Below are 19,789 nucleotides of genomic sequence, written 5' to 3' on the forward strand. Positions count from 1 at the left end.
CTGCAAAATGTCTCCTGGCCCACAATTAGCTTACCCTGCTGGGCCGCATGCGGCTCGCGGGCCACAGGTTGCCCACCACTGCTTTGAAGGGTCTTCGTTTCTCTCCCTTCCCCACTAAAGCCCGTAGAGGAGAACAGTTCCCATTCCGATCAAATACTCTCTGATCTGTGGATGTTTGGACTGTAATCCAGAATGAAAATTGCTAGGTGTAACATTCTCCTGTTTTGGGGAGAATGACAGGCTGGTCTGAGCCATGCTTCTGACTGCCTGGCGCATACACAGGACCTTGCATGATCTTCTCTAAATATCAACAGCAAGTTACTTGAGCAGTTCTTCATAGCGTTCCCAGGACACACATTTCATTGAAAATTCGGATCCAGCAACATTTTTAAATGTAAGTGTAGCTCCCTCTTACCTGGGTTTCATCAGGGCGGAGTGACTCCATGGCTTTGCCAGAAGCTACAAAATATTGTTAGGCTCAGCTGAGACTTTCCCCAGCAGTTTTTGTGAACAATGCAAAATGATGTTTTGGTTTGTTTTTGTCTTGTCTTCCCAGCTGGCACTGCTGAGTTAGACCCAAAAAAACCTGCTAGAGGGTAAATATTCAAAGCAGTGAAATGAATGGGAGATACATATGTATTCACTAATCTCCTAAACAGTTTTCAGTTAACTGAGAACAGGATCCAGCCACTATATCTTTGCAAGCAGCCTTTATAGTCTTTTATTAAATATAATTTTCCCAAAGGAAAGATCCAGGCTTAAGAACATCCCCCAACAAGCCTCAGCTTTTGTTAGTGCTCATAGCCTATGTCACATCTCAAATTATCTTCTTTAGCCACAAACGAATCCATAAAGGCAGCTTTGCAGGCCGGATCACTGATCATTTTCAGCAATGAAAGGGCACAGTGACAACAATGATATTAAAAAACACTCGCCTTAAAGCACATAGCTCCATGCAACGTAACAGTTTCACTTGGCAGGGGCTTGTGCAGACAATGTGTTGTTGTTTGAGTCCAGACTGGACTCAGGCTGCTGAATTTTCACTTTGAGTTCCAACTTCAAACAAACCAGAACCTGAAAGTGAAATTCAGCCAAAGCCATGGAGTTTCACCTGCTTACGTTTCAGGGGACCTTGAATTTTGCAGGATGTTGATGCAAAAACCATCAGTAAGCCCAAGTTGTCTCTAAAATAAGCCCAGGTGTGTTTGCTTTTGTCAATAACATATAACATGGTCCTTTCTACCGCTCCCGAACACATGAGAGATAGCAACAACGATTCATTTTAACACAAACGCTAGAAAAGTAAGCCAAGTAGCAATCATGAGCAATAAAGAGAGATTTTAAAAGAAAGTGCCTCTGTTTAGAACCATTTGGAAAAGGTTTGACTGGAATGTGCCAAGCACTATAAAGCCAGCCCTGTAGAATGCTAACAAACTTGAGCTATGATAGATTGGCAAGGGGAGTACATCGGTGCTGGGACTTTGGGTGCGGGGGGAGTGCTGCAGCACCCCCTGGCTTGAAGTGGCTCCCATCATATACAGGATTTACCATTCGGTTCAATGGCTCTCAGCACCCCTAACTGTAGAAATTGTTCCAGCACCCGTGGGGGAATAAATTCCACAGTTGGGGGCCCTCCAGCTGAGACTGCCCTGCCTCTGGTCCTACCAGAGCAGGCCTGGGGATTGCCAGAAAATGTGCCTCAGATGAAGCTGTGCTGAACCACCTGGTCCGAATTTCAAGACTGCAATGCTATGAGGAACTCAGGGGACCCCTGCATGGTTCCTGGCTTTGCTGTGAATCTTTCCGCACTGATCTAGTGAAAAAGAATGAATTTGTTTTAATGCTCTTCTCGGATCTAGTACGACCACGTTGTTTAGCTAGATATTTTAGGACCGATCATTTGCCCGTATACTGGCAGGCAATTAAGTAAGCCTCATAATACCCCTGAGATATATAGGTAAGTGTTGTTATACCCATCTTATATGTGGGCAAACTAAGGCACAGAGAAATTATGTGACTTGCCGAAGGAGATGCAGTGTCTCAGAGCCAGAGCCAGGAATAGATTTTCCAATTTCCAGTCATGCGCACTAACTACCAAAATACACTACCTTCTGTGATTGCCACAAAGTATTACTCTTTGTTCTCAGGACTATATTGACCCTATCAGCTTCCATAGGCTCTAAAAGTTGGTCCTGCATGCTACTAAGGTCACAGAATTTCAGCACTTCCATTGCAACTCTTTCTTCTCACAGAGCCGGCTCCTCAGTAGCTCTCATCCCAAATCCCCTGCCTGCCATTACACTGATGCTCTACTCTCCACATCCAGTGAACAGCTGCACCGGCTAACCATGTCCTCACATACTGGCTAGACACTCTGCACCTGACCATCCATCTCCCTGTCTGAGATTCTTCTCCAATTTCCCTACTAGAGTGATCAGATGTCCTGATTTAATAGGGACAGTTCTAATATTTGGGGCTTTTTCCTATATAGGCTCCAAATACCCTCCACCCCCTGTCCCAATTTTTCACATTTGCTATCGGGTCACCCTATTCCCTATACATGCACACACATATACACACACACCTCCCAGCAGCCACTCCAAAATGGCACACCTAAAATTGCTTCAGCCTGGCCTCATGGGCCTATTGGCTAATACAGCTGTGAGTTCCCATCATACACCACTGAGGTAATTGTATCTGGTTCTAATGTAAAATATGTTGATTGGCCAGAATGATGTCAGTCTTAGGAGTACCACCTGGTAGATATGGTCCTTCCAGCGCTAATTCCTTATGGGGTGCGGGGTGGACAGGGAGTTATATCCAGTGTTTCGGAGCAATCTATATTGTAGGAGGGCAGAAGTAGGAAATGGGGAAATAATCTCTCCTTTAGTCTGAGCTCTTGAGGAACAAACACATGAATGTAGTGACCATTTCGTACTCTAACGAGGGCCCTTTTATCTTTATTAGCAACTTGCTATAGAATAGGCTTGTTGCCTGTAGCAGGAAGCTGGAGCATAAGTGGCACTTAGCAGAAGGCAGAACCTTTAATGGGAAGGAAATGGGAAAATTGAATAATTGCAGAGGTCAAAAAAAATGGCCAGCAATAGACACCCAATTAGTGTTTTGTTTGTCAACAAAACCAGTTATCCAAAGCTCCTTCAAAACAGGGGTCAGGAGTCCAAAAAACCCTTATTTCAAGCCGTATTAAGGACATGTCACTGAAAAGACTGCCATGTATTTATTTCCTTTCTCTGTAGATACTCCAAGCTGTCAGATCCTGCAAACTGGCTGAACATTAATGCCACAAACGGTCAGATCACTACTGCTGCTGTCCTTGATCGAGAGTCAGTCTACATTAAGAATAATGTCTATGAGGCCACGTTCTTGGCGGCTGACAACGGTGGGCCCAAGCTTCCCATTGTTCATGCTTCAATAATACTCTAATGTGATGCATTAACAGGAATGATGCCCTGACAGAGTTGTCAGTATAAGTTATCTTTTTCCCAGGTTTTATGGTTAAAAATGTGAAAGTGGGACAGGAAATTGCTGGAGTAAATTAAATGTGCACAGCATTCAGAGAGTGTTATTAAGGGAAAGTGAGGGCAAATGGAAAATTGATTTGGGAAGTTCTGTGTAGCAGTGTAACCTATATCTAAGGAAATACCAAAGGGGTCTGAACTCCATGTGCTTCAGAACACACTGATCTTCATTATCATCCAAAACCCGCAGCTGAGAACGTGTAGGAAACGTTCCATCAGGAAATCAGAAACAATTGGAGGGAACAGAGGGGATGGTATTAAAAAGAAACTGACCTGTTTTAATGTTAAGATGCTATAACTTTCTTAAAACTGTTAAATCCTAGTGAGGAAAATAGAAAGGAGCATTAACTCTGGCAAATGACGTATAAAAATATAATTAGGAAGGCCAAAAAAGAATTTGAAGACCAACTAGCCAAAGACTCAAAAAGTAATAGCAAAAAAAATTTTATGTACATCAGAATCAGGACGCCTGCTAAACAACCAGTGGGGCCACTGGACGATCGAGATGCTAAAGGAGCATTCAAGGATAAGGCCATTGTGGAGACACTAAATGAATTCTTTGCAACGATCTTCATGGCTGAGGCTGTGAGGGAGATTCCCAAACCTGAGCCAGTCTTTTTAGGTAACAAATCTAAGGAACTGTCCCAGATTGAGGTGTCATTAGAGGAGGTTTTGGAGCAAATTGATAAACTAAACAATAATAAGTCACCAGGACCAGATGCTTTTCACCCAAGAGTTCTGAAGGAACTCAAATGTGAAATTGCAGCACTACTAACTGTAGTTTGTAACCCATCATTTAAATCGGCTTCTGTACCAAATGATTGGAGGATGGCTAATGTGACACCAATTTTTAAAAAGGGCTCCAAGGGTGATCCAGGCAATTACAGGCTGGTAAGCCTGATTTCAGTACTGTGCAAACTGGATGAAACTATAGTCAGACATATAGATGAACATAATTTGTTGGGGAAGAGTCGACATGGTTTTCGTAAAGGCAAATCATGCCTCACCAATCTACTAGAATTCTTTAAGGGGGTCAACAAGCATGTGGACAAGAGGGATCCAGTGAATATAGTGTACTTAGATTTTCAGAAAGCCTTTGACAAGGTCCCTCACCAGAGGCTTGTAAGAAGGTCCCTCACCAGAGGCTTGTCATGGGATAAGAGGGAAGGTCCTCTCATGGATTGCGGACTGGTTAAAATATATGAAACAAAAGGTAGGAATAAATGGTCAGTTTTCAGAATGGAGAGAGGTCAATAGTGGTGTCCCCCAGTTGTCTACACTAGGACCATTCCTATTCAACGTATTCATAAATGGTCAGTAAAAAGGGGTAAACAGTGAAGTGGCAAAATTTGCAGACGATACAAAATTACTCACAATAGTTAAGTCCCAAGCAGACTGTGAAGAGCTACAAAAGGATCTCACAAAACTGGGTGACTGGACAACAAAATGGCAGATGAAATTCAATGTTGATAAATGCAAAGTAATGCACTTTGGAAAACATAATCCCAACTACACATAAAAAATGATGGAATCTAAATTAGCTGTTACCACTCAAGAAAGAGATCTTGGAGTCATTGTGGATATTTATCTGAAATCATCCACTCAATGTTCAGCGGCAGTCAAAATAGCGAACAGAATGTTGGGCATCACTAAGAAAGGGAGATATAATAAGACAGAAAATATCATATTACCTCTATATAAATCCATGGTACGCCCACATCTTGAATACGGCGTGCAGATGTGGTCGTCCCATCTCAAAAAAAGATATATTGGAATTGGAAAAGGTTCAGAAAAGGACAACAAAAATTATTAGGGGTATGGAACAGCTGCCATATGAGGAGAGATTAATAAAACTGGGACTTTTCACCTTAGAAAAGAGATGACTAAGGGGGGAATATATTAGAGCTATAAAATCATGAATGGTGTGGAGAAAGTAAATAAGGAAGTATTTACTCCTCATAACACAAGAACTAGGGGTCACCAAATGAAATTAATAGGCAGCAAATTTAAAACAAAAAAAAGGAAGTATTTTTTCACACAATGCACAGTCAACTTCTGGAATTCCTTGCCAGAGGATGTTGTGAAGGCCAAGACTATAACAGGGTTCAAAAAAGAACTAGGCAAGTTCATGGAGGATAGGTCCATCAATAGCTATTAGCCAAGATGGGCAGGGATGGTGTCCCTATCCTCTGTCTGCCAGAAGCTGGGAATGGGTGACGAGATGAATTACTTAATGATTACTTGTTCTGTTCATTCCCTCTGGGACACCTGGCATTGTCCACTGCTGGAAGACAGGATACTGGGCTAGATGGACCTTTGGTCTGATCTAATATGGCCATTCTGATGTTCTGCTAGCCATGCTCGGCTGTGAACCCTCTTTGGGGTTAGGCTTCTTTTTTCAAGAAGCCAGAGGGTTGGGGGTGGGGAACGGGAAAGAGGAGCTCCCTCATAACTTTTAGCCCGGTTGTTAGGGTACTCTCCTGGGTCTCCAGCATCCTGGTTGAGTGCCCTAATCACCAAGCTACAGGCATTTCTCTCTCTCTGCCACAAATGGTTCTGTAACCTGCTCCACTGTGGATAACCACTTAGTTACTGGGGTGAGGGAAAGAGAGAGAGCACACGCATGAGCAGGACTCTGTAGCCTGGTGGTTAGAGCACTCACCCAGGATGTGGGAGACCTCCGATCCAGTCCCCCTGCTCCAGTGAGTTAAGTGTCCAGTGTAACAGCTTCAACAGGGAAAACAGATGGGGTCTCACCTCAGAATATCCCATAGCCCTATGGCTATGGTGCTCCCCTGAGAGATAGCAGATCCCTGTTCAAATCCTTTCTCTTCATCAGCTGGAGCAGGGACTTGAACTAGGGGTCACCAACCTTCCAGGTGCATACCCTGGGCTAAAAGTTATGGGGGAACCCCCTACCTCTGGCAGTTTTCTGTGAACTTGCCTGGGCAGATGTAGCATTTGGCCTCTGATCATGCCTATCAGACTGGGCCCAACACATGAGTTAGGTGATGTATGCCTGTCTTCCTTTGGTTTGTGAATTGCTTTGGGGCTTTGGTGGGGAGATAGGTGCCGGGGTGCCTAGTGGGAGGCAGCAGAGTCCAAACATAGCTGCCTAGGGAACTTTTTACTGCAAAAACTTAGGTGGAACCTAAAACTGGGACATAGGCCCCCTAATCTGGAGTTTAGGTGGCTACAGGGCCGGCGTAACCCATTAGGCGACCTAGGCAGTCTCCTAGGGCGCCAACATTTGTGGGGCAGCGACCGTGGCAGCTGGATGTTCGGCCGCCGTGGTCGTCGGGGGTATTTCAGGGGCGGGACCTTCCGCCGCTTCCGTTGGGGGCGCCATTTTGGGGGCAGGACCTTCCGCCGCCTAGGGCGCCAAAAAGGCTGCCGGCGCTCCTGGGTGGCTAAGTACTTTTGTGAATGTATGCCTGGGCACCCATCCCATGCTTTAAAATACCCAATACCAGGTTAGAATTTGTGGCTCTGATATCTCTCCGACCCCCATCAGCAGGTTCTCTGGGGCTGCTGAACCAAAAGATTTTGCCTTTCCTGCCCCGCCACAGACACCCCCCTTTAAAAGTTGACTGGCAGGGAGTTCTTCAGGCTTCTTCAGGCTTCAACGCCTCACCTTCTCTCTTCTCTCGAGCCATTATTCAGCAGCTCCAAGAGCTGAAATCTGAATTAATTCCTTTATTTTGAAAAAATAATCTGTTCCTGTTCTGGTGCAGCCATCAAAATGCACATACAACACCCCCTGATTTAAAATGCTGTTTTGAGTGCTTCGGGTAATGGCTAAAGTTTTGTCTAGGTTAATTGACTCCTTTCAGATTTCTTCCTAAGTTCCATGTGCTGTGTCATCACATACTTATCAAAGCAGGTTTGGGTTTTTTTCCTTCCCTGAAGGAAGAAACAGCATTCTGTTAAATCCTTTTGGATATTTTCTGTATGTGATTAATAAGCTGTTCCACTCATTGGACATGATTTCTCCCTGAACTACAATAAGGAGCTGTTCACACAGGAGCAAAAAGTGCAGCTTCTATTTAAAAAAATCATAATCAGTTTAATGTTTTTATTGCAAGTTGTTTCCCTTTTCAGCCTCCCCTCTGCTCCATCTAGTTTCAGGTGCTTCTGTTGGGGGTCCTCTGGGGTTGTCTGCCATTACACAGTGATAAAGAGGGGGTGAATGGTTCCCCAGCAGCACGTCAGTTTAATTTGTTTCCACCAGTACTTGTCAGCTCAGTGTTACAAGGCCCCAGGGAAACGTCCTTGTACATAGGAGGGCACTTTAAAGGCATTTGCCCTCTCCTGAATGGAGAAGACCCACCAGGCAGCAGATCTATGGATACTCTAGAAAATACCTCCAAAGGTACAATGAAATGATAATGGGGAAGCATCACATTTTTTGTTCACTCCAGAAGCTGCTGCCTGTGTCGAGCAGGCTTTTCCAATCCCTTGATGCTGTTAGCTAGAGGAGGCCTTTCAGAGCACCCCTTACAAGGAAAAGGAAAAGACAGTGGTCACTCGCACTGTGGCTAGATGTAGAGTTGTCACCCCTACTCTTATGTTTAGAGGTACCAAATCTTTTCCATACCAGCTCATTTCTATTTTACCTCTCAGATCAAACCAGGGAGCCAGATTCTCCACTGAAGTAAAATGAGCTGTTTTGATTTACACCAGCTGAGGATTCAGCCCAATGATCCTTTTAGGGCATCAATACCTCCCTGCCCTTTCCCCTAGAGTAGCTGAAACAATTTGAAACTATCTGTTGTTTGGTAAAGGGAATTTCTATAAATTGTTTTAAATCGTTATTATGACTGTTTTAATCTCTCCTGGGGTTGCTCCTGAATGCACTTCAGGGACATCAAGATCCAGCTGAATGAGTAAATGGGCACAGAGCCACCCACTTGCATGCATAAATCAGCATTTGTGCAGGCACTTGCAAGTATCTGTTTTGCATGTGCAAATGAAGATTATGTCAGTCACGTCTGCATTACTGCCTCCTAGTATCGGAAGCTTATTTTAAAGACCCTTTAAAAACGTGTCCCTAAAGGTGCAGAAGCACATGCAGAGTCTGTAGTCAGTCCTAAAGATATTCTGGGCATCATGTAAACAGGAAAAATCACCTACGCTTTTCCACAGACGATACTAACCATGACTCTGTTGCATGTACAGCCTTAATAGCCCCATGGGCTTTGCATCTCTCTGCAGCAAACTCCAGGGCTGATTAAGGATGTTTGTTCTAAAGGGAGACCAATGCAGAGCTCCATGGGTGAAAGGATGGTGTCTGTGAGAAAAGGTTGAGAGGGAGGGAGAATGAAGGAATCATGGAAGAGGGATTTTCAGGGCTCCACCAGGGACTTTGAGACCCCACAGTCAGCAAAAGCAAACAGGGAGCAAACCCTTGGTTGATAGAGTCCTAAACTTGTTTGATAGAGAAGTCAGCTCATTTTGCATTTTGAGCGGCTTATTTGAGCTGATTTTTTGAGCGGCTAAACTTGTTTGATAGAGAAGTCCTAAACAAACAGAAAGCATCATGGAATGATGTTTTTATGCCAGCTCTAGGAAGAAGGGACTATGAATTGAAAGTATAAGCTTAAAAAAAATTCCTGAGGCAGAGCTGGTTGAGAAAATAAGTGGTGTAGAGGCCTGGAACAAAACCGCCTGCAGTTCAGGGGTGGAGGGAAATGAAAAACACCGAACCATTTAAAAGAAAACTAGCTGTTTTTCTTGCTAGAGGGGCGGTTATTGATGCATGCAAGGCTAGGAAAGCAGAAGAACCAGACCTTTGCAGAGGATTTCACAGGACAGTGACAGCTTTTAATCTTAAAAAGTAAAACAAAAACTAAGAGTCTGATCCAAATAACTTGACATGACGGAGCCTTACTCAGGCAAATAGTTCAAGTGAAGTCACTGGGACTGCTCCTCTGAGTAAGGATTGCAGGACTAGGACCTCTGTGTCAGGAAGATGCACAGCATCCCTGCTACTTGGAACAACGTTTAGAATTGAAAAGGAGGAGGATATATTTAGCGGGACTATCTATTTTTGCATGGTTCAGGTAGAATCATAATGTGTTTTTGTGACAGTGACCATCTGGACCAACACACAGGGGATTGAACCAAGGACTTCATACCTAAACACTGATGTCTCTCCAGCTTGAACTAAAAACATAAGAATGGCCGTATTGGGTCAGACCAGTAGCCCATCTAGTCCAGTATCCTGTCTCCCACCAGGGGCCAGTGCCAGATGCTTCAAAGGGAATGAGCAGAACAGGGCAATTATCAAGTGATCCATCCCCTGTTGTCCAGTCCCAATCCATCCTGACCAGTGGGTGACACTTCTTTTCATCCTTGACCCCACATCTGTTTCTTCTTTCTTATTCCCCTCCCTGCACCCGCCGTCTTCCTTCAGCCCTCCCCCTCTTTCCTCCCAACCAGAAATTAGGAAAACTTATTCAATCCCACCCTCCTACTGGTTTGGGGTTGAATAAAATGAGACCCAGATCCTGGGTGTGGTTTAGCAAAACTAAAGCCTAACTAACCAGGTTATGCAGAATGAAACCACTGCCGTTTCAGCCCTTCTCTATAGAACTGAGCCCAACCTGGAACCAGTGATTTGACTGTCTCCAAACTTCGGGGCTTTGGAGAAAATGAGACCTGGACCCTGAACTTTGGCTTGCCTGATTCGGAACGTCTCTGTTCCCCTACCAACTAATTACTATGAATAGCTATCATGTTAATACCAAATGTCTTGCCTTAGGGACTCCTCCCTTCTCATTAACTCTTCCTCCCTCTTACTGAATGACTTGCCTGCCCAGTATGACGGGGACACACTGTAACTACACAATTAACCTGGGAATTGTGTAACAGGGGGTCTAGTGTAAAATCATGGAACAGCTCCGTTTTACTCAGTGGAACAAAACAGCATTTTTCATGAGAACTTGGCAGGTTTTAATGATACATCTTGCAAGATGTCACACAGGGACAAGGAAATCGCTAGGAATCTAAGGGGGAAACAAAAAAAAAATCCCTCAGATCTCATCCGTGCTTTAGTACATGGGGCTGTAAGGTTTTCCAAGGGCGTGGAAGCTAGCATAGTTGTGCATGCCACTTCTTGTGCTGTATTTGTCATTACTCGTTTGAATCTGCCTCTCCCATTCAGGTATCCCCCCAGCAAGTGGCACTGGCACGCTGCAGATCTATCTAATTGACATCAATGATAATGCTCCTGAGCTTCTGCCAAAGGAGGCACAGATCTGTGAAAAGCCAAACCTGAATGTCATCAACATAACAGCCGCAGATGCTGACATCGATCCAAATGTTGGGCCCTTTGTCTTCGAGCTGCCAAGTGTGCCATCTGCAGTCAGGAAGAACTGGACCATAACAAGGCTAAATGGTAAATGGGGCAGGCAATCCGGAGGACATTTGGAAATCCTGTGCACTAATGAGGACCGCGTACAGTTTCAAACTTCCCTGCTTCTTCATCTGATTTTTTTAAACACATTATGCCCAACATTATAGACAAGATAGCTAATCAGAAATGATTTGTATCAGACCTGTAGCATAATTCTAAGAGCTTTGGCACTTGGCTTTTTTAATGCAGTTCATAATTATGAACAGTTATCAGGACTGAACTGGGTATAAATCATCCATGATGGCCAAGGGGAAAAAAGCTATTATCAGTCTTCCTTATGCTCCAGTGTAATTGTCATGAGCCACAATCACGATCAATGTTCATTTCTCTGACCATAATTGCTTAAAGGCAGCCTTTTAATTTGCCATGGAACCAGGCGGGCTAGGGAAGTGTGAAGATTTCCAGTATGTGAAGGATTTTTAAATTGCAGTGTGCAACCTCAGTTGGCTCTAATTGGCCCACTTGTTGGCAGTTTCCGTGTAGAAGGAAAGGAATGGATGTGTCATGGAGACCAAACTGTCCTCTTGTCTTAAAAGCTGATCCCTCAGGCCAGGTTTGAGACACTCTGCCAGGGTGGCATAAGACAGCTGCTTGCCCTGTCCTTGTTCAGTGGCTGAAAAGAGGGATTCAGGCTTGGCCTACACTTAAAAGTTAGGGCAACATCGTTGGTCAGGGGTGTGAAAAAACACACTCCCAAGTGCCATAGCTCTGCTGGCCTAACCCCCAGCGTAGACACAGCTGTGTCAACAGAAGAATGCTTCCGTCGATGCAACTGCTGTTGCTCAGGGATGTGGTGTTTTACAATGACAGAAAGACCCCTTCCATGTGTGTAGATTGCATCTCCACTAAGGGGTTATGCCGGCATAGCTATGGTACCGTACCTAGGCTGGTGTAGTCTCCATAGTGTAGACATAAACTCGGTCTCCTAAACTGCCAATCCAGCACCTCTTGCAGTCATTACATGTGTAGCAATAGAAGGGAAAGGCAGGAAGAAATAAGATGGTAGGCTGTCTGGGATAGGGCTGTGCAAAAATATTGGGGCAGGAGAGTATATGAGCAGAGCCCCAGCCTAGTGGCCCTGCTACAGCCCAGGATTGGGGAGGGGCAAAGGCATTTTATCACTGATTTCCCAAATCTCTCCAGCCAGTTTTCAACATTATCATCCGTGCTTCACTAGTTCCTTGCCATCAGTTTTTAAATTCAAGCCACTGACCACTGGTTTACTAACGACATCAAGCAGGGTTAATAGTACAGGGGAACTGGCATTACTTTGAAATGAAGCATGCGTGACGCCTCTTGTTCATCCGGTTAGTCGTGGCAGGCTGCCCGTTCAACAAGACTTCAGGGAACCAGTCTGAAGCTCAAGTGGTTCAGATGTGGAATAGGGTATTGTAGCCTGGTTAGCCTCTTTCACTGAGCTAATCTGATAGTGACGTTTCCAGTGTATCAGTATTGTTTTTAGCACCCCTGTCAGAGCTGCCGTCACCTCTCTGTCTGTTTCTGTTGCCCCCAGGTGACTATGCCCAGCTCAGTTTGCGAATAATGTATCTGGAAGCTGGCATGTATGATGTCCCAATTGTCGTGACGGATTCAGGGAACCCTCCCTTGTACAACACTTCCATCATTAAAGTGAAGGTGTGTCCATGTGATGAGAATGGAGACTGCACTACCATCGGGGCTGTCGCTGCAGCTGGCCTGGGAACAGGTGCCATCATAGCGATCTTGATATGCATCATTATTTTACTAAGTAAGTGTTGCACCAGATAACACGTGTGCAGAGATCTGAAGTCAGAATCATTCTGATTGAAATGGAAGGTTTATGAGCAGATCCCTCCGGTAGATCACAGAGCAACCAAATTCCATTCTTTCCTAGAGATTTGACTAATTAACTGCACTTTAACAATTCAGCTGTGGCCAAGAAAATGGGTTGTAAAGCCAGGACTGTCATTTGAGGTGACATAGTCTCCTTTTAAGTTAACAGCTGCGTCATCAAACAATATGAGAAGCAACAGGTTGGAAGCAAACTCTTGTGCAAAATATTTACAGTGGATCGTGGTCCACGTGATGCTGAACTTCAGATGCCTTTATTATTTATTTATGTATTATAAAGAATTGGTGTACCTATTTCAGGTGTTGGATTTCAAAAGAATGACAGATATTTCCATCACTTGTAAAAATTCAAGTCTGAGGAACACTCAGGAAAGAGAGTTGAAACATACATTGGGTTCTTTAAGACAAAGACATAAATATACACCCCCTCAAGCTGGCTGAACCAAGCGAAATAAAAATGGTCCAGCTCACATTTTTAAGACACGAGTGTACAAGTAGATCCAGTCTTTACATCACTCCTTTGTACACACCTTTTTTTTAGGAGGGAAACAACTTAATCATTTCATAACAGAATTAAGCTTGATATATCTGGCAAAAGATTGAACTACTTGGCCCAGAATTTTACAGGTATTTAGGTGTTGTGCCATTCAGTATTGCAACACCTAACTAATTTAGGAGGCTAAATCTCATTTTCAAACGCTTAAATCCCACTGTCTTTCAGTGAGAGGCTCCTAAGTGCCTAAGTCACTTTTGAAAATGAGACTTAGGCACCTAACTCAGGCTGAGTGAAGCAACACCTAAATGCCTTCAAAAATCTTGATTTTTATCTACTATCATTTACTCCTCATGCAAGCTAACCACCTTCATTCATTTGCAGAGTTACAGGTTTTGTGGCTGGGTCTAGGAATGGTAAAAATGGAGTTCTGTCATTGTGGTCTATTCTAATTCAGGGTCTCGTACAGCCCTTATCACTCTAGTATCTGAGCACCATTGTCATATTGTCAGCAAGAAACATTTGCTATTCACAAGCCTGCTGAAAGAGTTGAGAGAGGCTGTATCACAGTGGTTTAAGGGGAAGATGCCCTGTTTCTAGCAGTGCCATCATTCCTGGGCTTTCATGAGCACTAACATTAACTAAATGTATACACATTTAAAAATAAAAATATCATTATAACTTCAAGCAGGAGTTGGCACAGTAGGGACAGATAAAAAGAAGCACTGAAATGTACAATGAGGTAAATATTCATCAGGAAACACAGGATGAAACTGTGGGACTCCCATTAAAGTTAATGGGAGTTCTGGTGCTAAATCACACTTAATATTTACCCCCAATGTGTTTAAATGGAGAGCAGACAGAGCAACTTATGCCATGAATGTTGCCTAATATATATATGCTATGGTACATTAGGAGAGTAGGATTCCATTGGCCATACACTCAACCCTCTAGGGCTTGAGTTTCAATGATGGGAGCATACAGTTGTATATATAATTTATACATGCAAATGCAAAGGTGGAACATTAAAGCAGGGTATTTGCATCTGCACATACCCAGCTATGCACCTAACGGTCCACGTGTGCATGGAAAAAAGTCTCATGAAAATGCGGTATTTGTAGAATAAAATGTGATGCAGCTTTGTCACACTCGTCTCTGAAAACCTGTCCCTTATTATTTACACAGGGTACAAAGGTTTGTCTGGTCCCTACGTCTAAATTATTAATGCTTTTTTATGGCCACCTCTTCCAACATAAACATAAGCTGCAAGTACTGGGAGCTACCCCTGCACTTGCACATAGTGACAGGCAGTGGTGTGTCCATGCACAGTGCCACTGTGTGCAGCATGGTTGTCCTTTGTAATAAGCAGGTGTGCTTTTTGTAGGTGCGTGATGTGTGTGTGTGTATGCAGGCCCGATTTAAGCCCCATCAGCTGAAATGTTGGCCTTTAATGTTGATTTCATAGAAAAGACTGAGGGCATAGTAAAACTTTTAACCAGAAGTAACAGACGCAATAGACCACAGGACTTTCCTTTTGCTGCCTCCCGTATAAATCAAACTCGAAAGTGTGATTTAAACACTTGAAAATTCTATTGACTAAAATTAACTTCAGCTGACAGACACTTGATTTAAGATATTCCTTTTTCATTGTCAGATACATTAGCCCATTTTAAATTATGGTTTTTATTACAAAAGCTTATTTTTACATTCATTGTCATTCTAATTGACTTTTTTAATGTTCAAGAGCTGCAAAGGCCTCTATCAGTGATGAAAAATGTAATTTGCGATGAGAAGAGCTTTTCAGTTACATTGTCCTACTGTCTCACCTCTTTATTTTGAAAGATATATTTTATGCTGTGACCTCTGAACGATGGTGTGGAAAAAGGCACATGTGGGTTTTTTGCTCCGTAATTCCTTTCTGGAATCAGGCAGGTCATGCTTTATAAGTCAGACCAAGGAATAGGATACACTAGCTGCAGGAGCGGATTTACCATGAAACAAACCGTGCGGTGGCATGGGGCACCCAATGACAGGAGGGCCCCCAAAATGCAGGCCAGATATCTGACAACCTGCCTGTGAGTCCTGGCCAGCGGCGCAGCAGAGCTCAGGGAGGCTGCCTGCATGCCGTGGCTGGTGGCCCCACATCGCTCCCGGCAGCAGCTAGAGCTCAGGCAGTGCATGGAGACCCGCTGCTCCCCTCCCCGCGAGGGGCACGCAGAGACGTGCCAGCAGCAGGGCTAAGGTGGCTCCCTGCTCACTCTGCCTCCCTCCATCCATGCCATGTCACTCCCAGAAGTGGCCAGCATGTCCCTGCGGCCCTTGGGGGAGGGTGTCTCCACTCGCTGCCCTCTCCCTGAGCGCCGACTCTGCAGCTCCTATTGGCTGCAGGGGGCGGCGCCTGCAGGCAGCAGCATGTGGAGACTGCCCTGGCCCACCCCGCCTAGGAGCCACTGCCAGAGGAGTGTGTGTGCCTGTTGCTTTGGGAGTCAGGCCGCCCGAGGTAAACGCCACCCCCTGCCCCCTTCCCATACCTCAAACCCCCTGCCCCAGCCCAGATCCTGCACCCAAACTTCCTCCCAGAGCTCGCACCCCTCACCTCCTCCCACACCCCAACCCCCTGCCCCAGCCCAGAGCCTGTACCCAGCACCCAAACTCCCTCCCGGAGCCTGCCCTCCACACCTCCTCCTGCATCCCAACGCCCTGCCCCAGTCAAGGTACCTCACTTTATTTTCATTTACTTCCCACTACTTATAATATAGGAGGAGGATGAATTAAAAAAAAGAATGAAAAACAGGGTCAGGGGGAAATAAGAGAGAATGTTCTTTTTCTTGGGTGGGTCCCGAGTGGGGGGCGAGGGTGACAGTGAATCTGCGCACAGGACACGACTAACCCTAAATCTGCCACTGACTAGCTGAACAGGATACACTAGCTGTGGTTGCAAGCAGTAGAAAGTTTCTTTCTTTTACCTTGGTGCAATGTTTTTTTCCCTTCATACCTGACTTATTGGCTGCCAGGATAACACACTTGAGGAAAGAACTATGCAGTAAAAAATTGTGAAGGGTGAAGACAATAGATTTCAAGAAAAACTACATGCAGAGTTAAAATGGATCTAACAGCAGTAATACAGCTTCCCATTCTGTCAGGTGAATAAAAGGACGGAGAGAGAGAACGCACGACATCTGCTATTGACACTTTGAAGGTCTTTTTTTCAAGGTAGCTGTAAAGGCATTAATGGCACCGTTTTTCCAAAACACGATGGAAAAGTAGCATTAAAAAAAAAAGACCCTGCTAACCATTATAATATTGTCTTTGTGTGCCAGGCAGGAAGCTTGTTGTGAGAGACTTGAAAAAAAAAGGACAAGAAAAGGACTTCAGTCATCTGCTAAATAGTCAAGAGGTTTTACATGAGAGATAAGAGTTACATTTTTTTCCAATTTTTATTTTACTCCAGAACAGATCTGGGATACGCTGTAAAGAAACACAGAACTACCTGAAAATAGTTCTGTTAACTAGCAGACAGGGATGGCAGGCAGTTGGCACACAATGGCAGTAATTAGTTGTCCAGTCCTCTTCTCTTCACTTCAGTGAATTCTTGTTGGGTATAAATACTGTAGCGCTCAGAAGAAAAGAAAGAGGAAGAACTCAGAGCTTCCTAACCACTTTGGATGAAAGGACGTCGGATAGCTCGCCTTGATTGCAAGTCCCTTGGACTCCACACAGCCCAAGTGTGTCTCATTTTCCCTCTTGTGCTCAGTGAAGTGATGCTGAGGCACCATGAGGAGACAAGGAGAAAAAATGTTTTAAAAACCACAGCGAGACAGAGCAAAATATGAAATGTTCATTCCCATTGCTCAGCTAAATACCCGGGGAGAGCTAGAGCCTCCAAATAGAATTTGAAAACCCTGCATTCTCCCTCAGATGTCTCTTCACTTGAGAAAAAGATGTGTTCTTAAGGCGAGTTAGCTAATATGTAGGAACTAACATGAGGTAAAATTTTAGTGACGACAAGGTGATCTGTGGTTTTAATATGAGTTAGCAGGGTGAGGCAAAGACTATAGCGGGGCGGGCAAACTTTTTGGCCTGAGGGCCGCATCTGGTTTCCAAAATTGTATGGAGGGCCGGTTAGGGGAGGCTGTGCCTCCCCAAACAGCCAGGCGTGGCCCAGACCCTGCCCCCTATCTGACACCCCCCACACTTCTTGCCCCTGATGCCCCCGGGACTCCTGCCCCATCCACCCCGCTCCCTGTCCCCTGATGGCTCCCTGGGACTCCTGCTGCATCCAACCCCCTGTTCCCTGACTGCCCCAGACCCCCACTGCCCCATCCAACCCCATTCCTGACTGCCCCCGAGCCCCTGCCCTTCTCCCTGTCCCCTGACCACCCCGGAACCTCCCACTGCCCCATCCAACCCTGCCCCTTCCTGACTGCCCCCAGGGCCCCTGCCCTTCTCCCTGTCCCCTGACCACCCCCACCGCCCCATCCAACCCCCACTCTCCTTCCTGACTGCCCCAGCTGGGACCCTGCCCCATTCAACCCCCATTCCCTGCCCTCTGACTGCCCCGACCCCTACCCACACCCCTGCCCTCTGACCACCACCCCAAACTCCCCTGCCCTCTATCCAACTGGCCCACTCCCTGCCCCCTTACTGCGCTGCCGGGAGCACCAGTGGCTGGCAGCACTACAGCCGCGTCGCCCAGCGCACCAGGACAGGCAGCCAGGCCGCCCGGCTGGATCCAGCCATGCCACTGCGCAGCACAGAGCACCGGGTCAGGCCAGGCTCTGCAGCTGCACTTCCCCAGGAGCTCACAGCCCTGCCGCACAGAGCACTGCACTGGTGGCGGGGCGAGCTGAGGCTGCATGGGAGGGGGAACAGCAGGGGAGGGGCCGGGGTCCAGCCTCCAGGGGCAGGAGCTCAGGGGCCAGGCAGGAGGGTCCTGCGGGCCACAGTTTGCCCACATCTGGACTATAGGGACCCTAGGGTGTATCTGAGTCTGCTAACTCGTGTTAAAACTACAAGCTGCCTTAACATCACTAGAATTGTACCACATAGTAGTTAGCACGTTAGCTATCACCAGTTAAGAACACTTTTTCTCCTAGTGAAGATAATGTGACAGAGCCGTAATCTGATTGTTCTTTTCTCAGCTGTATATCAATTATTTGAGTAAAAACTAGAATAATGGTGAAGTTTTTTTAAAGCTAACAACAAGAGAGGTTGCATTACCTAGTGTTAGTGGACACCTGTGAGAGTCCTTAGTGCTGCTAATGTGTCTCACTCTGATAGCCTTTTTGGAAAGTACAGCCCCTGGGAGATGGGGCTTTGAATAACAAGGTTATGGAGCTAGGAAGCTGGCATCGTATTTGTGTAACGCTGTTTAAGTGGCAAACATCTTCCAGTGATTTAAGAATGATTTACCTACCTATGTCACTGTAGCATCTGAACCAGGGAGATTAACTACAGCCTGGCGTATAAAAACTGATGCCTTAAGAACTTAGTTCTGTGTTACCAGAATTGGTCTTGCACTTTCTTGTGCTGCAAAACCCAGCACCACTCTCTGAAAGGATTGGAAAGATCCTTAGATCCGTTCTCCAAGCAGGCACCAGAAAGCATATCTGAATGCTTTAGTTAATGTGATTTTGGAAATATAGAAATCCCCTCCCACCCACCCACCCCCAAAAAAAGAATGAGAATGAGTCCAAATTGAATTATATGGGCTAATGTTATCCACCCCATTACATCCCTTCTGAGTAAATTGCAGATCATTAAGGGGGACAAAAGATCACAGCAGTGTCGTCTTATAAACTCAAAGGGCATTATTGTTCTGCCACTGAACATCACCCACTCATGGGAAAGTGCTCAGCATTAAACTGTGGCTTGGTTGCTTCTTAACATCTTGATGCCTCTTCCCCGTTCCTTCTTCCTCCAGCTCTTACAGTCACTTGTGTTTTAGAATAAACACTTGGAGAAAGCTACTGTTCTCCCATTTTCTGTTCATTTCCTTTTGGATTGTGCATGTGGTTCCTTTCAACCTTGGCCTCCATCAACATGCTGAAAGGAATATGGGTAGCAAGGAGCTTTCGGAGGACTCTACCCCCCACACACTCCATTGATCTATCCCTTTTATATTCTGAACATGCAATAACAGGTTAGAATTGCACGAAGCTTACTAGTAGAATGTAAGTCTTCTTCCCCAATCATATTGGGGTTTGTAATCCATGCTAAAAGTTACAGTATTTGCAATTTATTCCAGGCTTGTTTGGTTAAAATGTACACCTGGAAACATTCAGAGGATTCTATCATTGTAGGTATTCACAGCAAGAGCTGGGTGACATTTGGTGTGTGGATTTTGGTGGCTTCCTGAAGCGGTTCCATTTTGTATAAAATACTTCAGTGGTCATAGTGCCAGAGAAAAAGAATAGGAATGACACTATCACACAGCAGTGAGGGCACTTATGGTGTGGGGAGACCAGGGGGTCCAGTCCCTGCTCCTCTGGATATTTAATTACTTATACA

The 19,789-nt window shown here is 45.3% G+C and overlaps 1 protein-coding gene across 20 annotated transcripts in view; it reads left to right on the forward strand.

The window, feature by feature from the left end:
• CDH4 (cadherin 4) overlaps nucleotides 1-19,789 on the forward strand; it is an 823,907-nt gene that overhangs the window by 795,439 nt on the left and 8,679 nt on the right. For all 20 annotated transcript variants that reach the window (XM_039498098.1, XM_039498099.1, XM_039498101.1 and 17 more), the window contains 3 exons: nucleotides 3,258-3,400; nucleotides 10,705-10,938; nucleotides 12,470-12,703. In XM_039498098.1, coding sequence (XP_039354032.1) covers nucleotides 3,258-3,400; nucleotides 10,705-10,938; nucleotides 12,470-12,703 — 611 coding nt within the window. The remainder of the gene's footprint in view (nucleotides 1-3,257; nucleotides 3,401-10,704; nucleotides 10,939-12,469; nucleotides 12,704-19,789) is intronic.

The sequence above is a fragment of the Mauremys reevesii genome, linkage group 13 (assembly GCF_016161935.1).
Source record: "Mauremys reevesii isolate NIE-2019 linkage group 13, ASM1616193v1, whole genome shotgun sequence".
Classification (NCBI taxonomy): domain Eukaryota; kingdom Metazoa; phylum Chordata; order Testudines; family Geoemydidae; genus Mauremys; species Mauremys reevesii.